Genomic DNA, 5,876 nt, shown 5'->3' on the forward strand with positions numbered 1-5,876 from the left:
ATTGTCTTTGTCTCAATCACCAGCAAATAAACCTGCAGCCAAACTAACAGCCAGTGATACAATCATACCAGCAGGGGGCAGAATAACACTGACCTGCTCTGTTAGTGGATCTGATGGCTGGAAGTTTGATTTGTTAAGACGGCAGTCAGTGGATCATACAGCTCAGCCCATCAGAATCAATGAACCAGATGGAGTCTTCAACGTCTCAGATGAAGGTGTTTACAGCTGCAGAGGAGGAAGAGGAGGAAGAGGAGACCCAGTTTTCTACACTGAAACCAGTGATAAAATCACCATTTGGAAAACTGGTGAGTTTAGTTTCTGTTCATCACTGAAACAAATTATCTTGAACTTGTAAAAACATTTATACATCAAGCTCAATTATGGAATATGACATTAAGTGTAATATTGGCTAATAATTTTAAACTGCATCTTGCTGCATGAGTGATGTTGACAGTTCACATCAAACTGTTATAAAATCTAATAAGTTTAAAAGTATTTAAGTGTATGTGGTTTTCTTATTTCTGTTATCTTTTCGACTAATGTTAATTTTTTTCTATATTTAGAATTCACTTATTTCATTTATGTCCTCAAATTATTCAGTTTTAATATTTTTTTTTCTTAAATCAGTTTGACCTCTAAACACAGAGAATCACAGCCTTCTGACAAACGAGCAAATGTTTTAGTTCTGACTTTATTGTTGTTACATTTCTAACCAGAGATTTTTCTATGTCAACAGTTTCCATCAAACCCACTGTGACCCGTAAACCCAACTGGACTCAGATATTCAGAGGAGAGACGGTCACTCTGAGATGTGAGATCAGAGGAGGAGGAACTGAGTGGACGTATGAATGGAGACCAAACTACAGAAACTCTCCAACATCCAGTGAATACAAGATTATTGCAGCTGATRGAGACAAATTCAGCTGCAGAGGAAAAGGAAACTATCAGTTCACAGAGTGGAGTGATGATCTGTCATTAAYTGTTTGTAAGTAGATCATCTGTTATAAAACTTAAGTGATTATTTACATTTTTCATCAAGTCTCTTCTTCAGTCATATTTTCTGATACACATTAAACTTTTCTATGTTGTTGAAACATTTTAGTTTAGATTTCTAAACACATGAAATAAAAATCAGCTTTAATTAGTGATTTTAGTTATTTCTTGTAATTATAATTCTAGATTTAATGTCAATAATATTTAAGAGATTATGGTTAAAAATAAAACAACTAAAGCTGATAGAAAAACAAAAACTCTTAAATTACTTCAAAAGTCTGAAGGATCATTGAAATCAATCAGTTTTAAAAGTGACAAAAAGTTTAGATTCTTGCATTAGAGAGTTTAGAACTGATGGACCAAGACTTTTGCACAATCCTGTCTACATTCCTGGAAAGTGCTGATGAACAGCAGATCCTGCAGTGTGTAAAGTTTGTGTGTACGGAAAAAGATTAGGTTTCTTTATTATATTTTAGTAAATATGTGAATACATAGACCAGATGTGATTAACAACTTTGACAGTGTAATGAGAAAATAGTTATATTGATATTTTATATAACATTAAAAGAAACATGTCCCATCAGTCCTGCTTAAAGTTTATTTTCGTTTGATTTTAGTGGTTAAATTAAACTATCAAAACTTAAAGTGTGATTTATGGGAATAAAATGTTTTCTTTAATGGAATAAATTTGATTTCTTTGAATTTGGACAAAAAAGGATTTTATAAACCTGGATATTAATTGAACATATCTGTCTTATAAAGTGAACAGTGATATTATTTGTTGTTAATTGGTGCTGTATAAATAAACAAAACTGAATGTAATAAAACTAGTACAACTTTGATAATTTTGTTATCATTGTCTTTGTCTCAATCACCAGCAAATAAACCTGCAGCCAAACTAACAGCCAGTGATACAATCATACCAGCAGGGGGCAGAATAACACTGACCTGCTCTGTTAGTGGATCTGATGGCTGGAAGTTTGATTTGTTAAGACGGGAGACAGTGGATCGTACAGCTCAGCCCATCAGAAACAGGGAACCAGATGGAGTCTTCATCATCTCAGTTGAAGGTGTTTATAGCTGCAGAGGAGGAAGAGGAGATCCAGTTTTCTACACTGAAACCAGTGATAAAATCACCATTCATGAAACTGGTGAGTTTAGTTTGTGTTCATCAATGAACAAATGAGCTCTGAATCTTGAATTTCTGTTCAGTGCTGCAGTTTATGATGACAACCAGCAGAGCAAAACTAACTAGAGTAGAATAAAATGTAGTTTATTTATACCTAAATTAATCTATAAATGGATTTAAGATGAGAGGCTCATCCTTTAGTCATTTGGTGGTAAAGTTTCTTTATTGAATCACATCATTTTGATTTAAACTTATTTCAGAGCTATTTTTAAATTAAAATATGTTTGTCTTGTAGGAAAAACTAAACTAAAACTTTGCCTGATTTTGTTAAGAATTCCTTAATCACATTAGTTTTGTTTGACCAAGGTTTAAAGTGTGTGTGAGCTCTTTTTAATGACATGATGTATTTGAAAAAAACATTTCCACTGATTCTTTGAGTGTTAACCAAGCCGTGATTTCATGTTTAAAACTCAAACATAAATTGTGAGAGATTTTTTTATCTTTCAGTAATTTTAAATTGTTTTGTGAATGTCTGAAATTTCAGTTTAGCTTTTTAGAAAAGTTTCTGAACTGATGAATTGTCATGTTGGGGTCTAACTTTTTAACCCACATGCAGATCAACTCCAGAGAGTGGGAATGATTTAAGAGATTTATTACAAAAAATAAGAAAAGAAACACAGGTAAACACAGGTAAACACAGTCCGGTGCGTTTGGGTTGGAACTCAGGTCAGCTTTGAGAGAAACAGATGGTAAGTTTGAGGTCGTCGGAAATTTGGATATGGTGCTGGTGGCGAGGTTACCTCCAATCGGGAGGGAAAAGGACTGGGGGGAATCCTGTGGAATCCTGAGTTTGTTTGAGGTGTTGAGGATGGAGGGCTGCGGCGGCGTTGGAGGACGGACAGGTAAGTCTGGGAGCTTAAACTGCTTGGAGTTCTGCTTGGAGGGGGACTGCCGATCTGTAGGTCCAGAAGGGCCTTTGGCAGAATCTGCTTACGTCTGTACGTACGTACAGTACGTCTGTACGTACTGTACGTACAGACGTACAGTACGTACGTCGCAGAATCTGCGACGCAGGACAACCAGCTGCAAAAAGTCAGAGACACAAGAGGATCAGAATCCTGGAAGGGATCAGTAAGTATTGACCTGAGGTAAGCATGTACCATAACTGGCTAACAATCTGGCAGAGAAGTGGGCAGCCTCCTCCAGTTATACAGCTCCTGATGGCAGAATGGTTTCAGGTGCGAAGGTCCGCAGACGCCCTCAGGTGGAAAAACAGGCTCCAGCGCCCTCTGGTGGATGAAACAAACAACTCCAGATCCCAACATGAGGCAGCAATCTGACTGAGTTAGAGCAGATTTCCCTGGGAGTCATGGGAAGTCTGACTTTGAACAGTCCGAACATGAAAGACTGGATGATGAACTGAATCAGAGGAGACTTCCTGTTTGTACTTATTTTTCCAGGTTCCTTTTCTGGTATTTACATTTGTTACATAAGAAAAAACTCCAAGAAATGTCAGTCACTCTGACTGTATAGTTGTTACATGTTGACCGCATGTGGTCATAAATAAAAATGTCAAAATATAAAAAGAACTATGTGGTCCTGATAGACGTCTATAAAATACCCTGGATTTAAAAAGAAAATATTTAGGTCACCAACAACAAAACAAATATAAGGTGTTAATATTACAACATTAGATGTTTTCTTCCAGGAACATGAGATAAAACATGAATTTGAAATGATTTTTGTTTAGAGCTGTTTAGTTCTACTCTCGCCAATCTGACTAAACGTCATGATTCTCTAATTGTTTTACAGATGATTCTTCTGCTCCTCTCCTGCTGAGTCCTGTTCATCCTGTGACTGAAGGAGATCCTGTTACTCTGAGCTGCAGGGATAAAGAACAAAATCTTCTCTCTAATGTGTTTTTCTATCACAATGATGAACTCCTTGACTCTGGCAGCAGAGGGGAGCTGAAGATCTCTGCAGTGTCAAAGTCAGATGAAGGTTTCTACAAATGTCAACATTCAGGAAAAGATTCACCAAGGAGCTGGATGTCTGTTAGAGGTAAGGAGGAGGAAAATGTTTGATTTAAAAAAWATTCACTTTAATTAGGAATCAGGTGAACACTGACAATGTTTATATGATGGTCAAATTTAAGTCACATTTATCTGTTGTTAGTGAATAATATCATCAAATCTAAAAAAAAATKKATTTCCAGTAACTGTATCCAGTCCTGTCAGCTCTTCACTTTCCATCATGTTAACTGTTGGAATCGTTCTCATTACTGTCATTATTCTCCTGGTCTTGTTGTGGCGCTGCAGACGGTCCAAAGGTGAGACTTTTTTCTGACAATAAAGGATCAGATTTAATCAAAACTTTATTTGCTCAAATGTTTTAATTTTATTGTGATGTTTCAAGATGGACTGAAAGTAGAAAAAAATTGTTAAATRTCTTTTATTCCTGCAGATTTAAGCAATATCAGGTCAGTGAAAAACATCTGTTCCCTCTTTAAACATGCATCAAAAATAATGACTTTCATGRAAACATTAAAGTMTTTTTTTATTKTCAGATTGAATCAACCAGAGAGCATCAATCCAGCCTCAGCCACRGATCATGRAGTGACCCAGAATGACGGTTCTGTTTACAGCTCTCTGCTTCATGGTTCGTCTCACATTAAACATCTTTATGATTAACTGGAAGGTTTAAYTRCTTCATTTTCTGATTAATCAGTTTCAGAAACAAACATAATTAAACAYAGAGTGAAYCACATTTCTACATTAACATAGAAAGAAATATTCTGACATTATTGCTCCATAATTATTACTCTTCAACCGTATAACATAAAAATATAACATTTTTATGAAATGAAGAAAATTCACACTGGAAACAAATATCAATACATTGTCATRAAACATATTAAACTAATCAAACACAACTAAAAACAAACCATGAGAACATCTACTTTGTGTGAAAATCATTTGATCTATTTCCAGTCATTTGAACTTTAACCTTGTTTTATTGTTTTTAGGTGATGATACCCTCTATGAGACAATCCAACTCAGCAGAACCTCAGGAAACGGTAAAGTAAATGTTTTATAGCAGAAAAAGAATCAACATCTGACTGATTAGAGAGACTAAATGATGGAAAATCATGAAATATTTCAAATGAAGATAAATMCAAACATGTTAAATACTCAAAGAACTTCAACTCTTCAGAGTTACTCCAATAAATGGAACATTAAATAACTTGAAAATTGTTTCGCAACATTAATTTTCTGTTTTTTGTGATTCCCAATTTATTCATCTGACAGATTCAGCAGAGATGATTCATCATCCAGCGGAAGATTTTGACTATGCTAATGTTGACCATGGTAATTATAATTTAACATCTACATAATAACTGTAGACGTAACACCGACAAAAATTACTAACCAAATCAAAGGGCAGTTCAATAAAAAAGGTAGATTGATTCTACATTCCTATTTTGCTTTTTTATCCAGTGTTTATTTTTAGATGAATCAAAACAGATCATCTATTAATATCTTTAGATTGTATCAATCTTTGTATTCCTGATATGCTTTATAACAGAAGGTTTAAAGTAAATCACTGAAATAGTTAAAAATATAATTTTATCTTATAACATGTTCAAGTCTCAAAGACTAACAAATGTTTAATGTTGAGAAATGTCTCACCAAATTATCTCTCCATTGACAGGAAAGAGGAGCAACAGCTGCAGCAGAGGTGAATGATTCTCCTG

General features: G+C 34.8%; 1 protein-coding gene across 1 annotated transcript in view; it reads left to right on the forward strand.

Moving 5' to 3' along the window:
• Positions 1–5,868, forward strand: part of LOC103460891 (uncharacterized) — a gene marked incomplete at its 5' end in the record, with an annotated part of 9,113 nt that extends 3,245 nt beyond the window's left edge. Inside the window, 9 exons of the mRNA XM_017303526.1 lie at positions 24–305; positions 737–985; positions 1,872–2,144; positions 4,338–4,451; positions 4,586–4,601; positions 4,689–4,780; positions 5,148–5,198; positions 5,431–5,490; positions 5,834–5,868. Coding sequence (XP_017159015.1) covers positions 24–305; positions 737–985; positions 1,872–2,144; positions 4,338–4,451; positions 4,586–4,601; positions 4,689–4,780; positions 5,148–5,198; positions 5,431–5,490; positions 5,834–5,868 — 1,172 coding nt within the window. The remainder of the gene's footprint in view (positions 1–23; positions 306–736; positions 986–1,871; positions 2,145–4,337; positions 4,452–4,585; positions 4,602–4,688; positions 4,781–5,147; positions 5,199–5,430; positions 5,491–5,833) is intronic.
• Between the last annotated feature and the right edge of the window lie 8 nt (positions 5,869–5,876).

Source organism: Poecilia reticulata, unplaced genomic scaffold, assembly GCF_000633615.1.
Source record: "Poecilia reticulata strain Guanapo unplaced genomic scaffold, Guppy_female_1.0+MT scaffold_326, whole genome shotgun sequence".
NCBI lineage: Eukaryota > Metazoa > Chordata > Actinopteri > Cyprinodontiformes > Poeciliidae > Poecilia > Poecilia reticulata.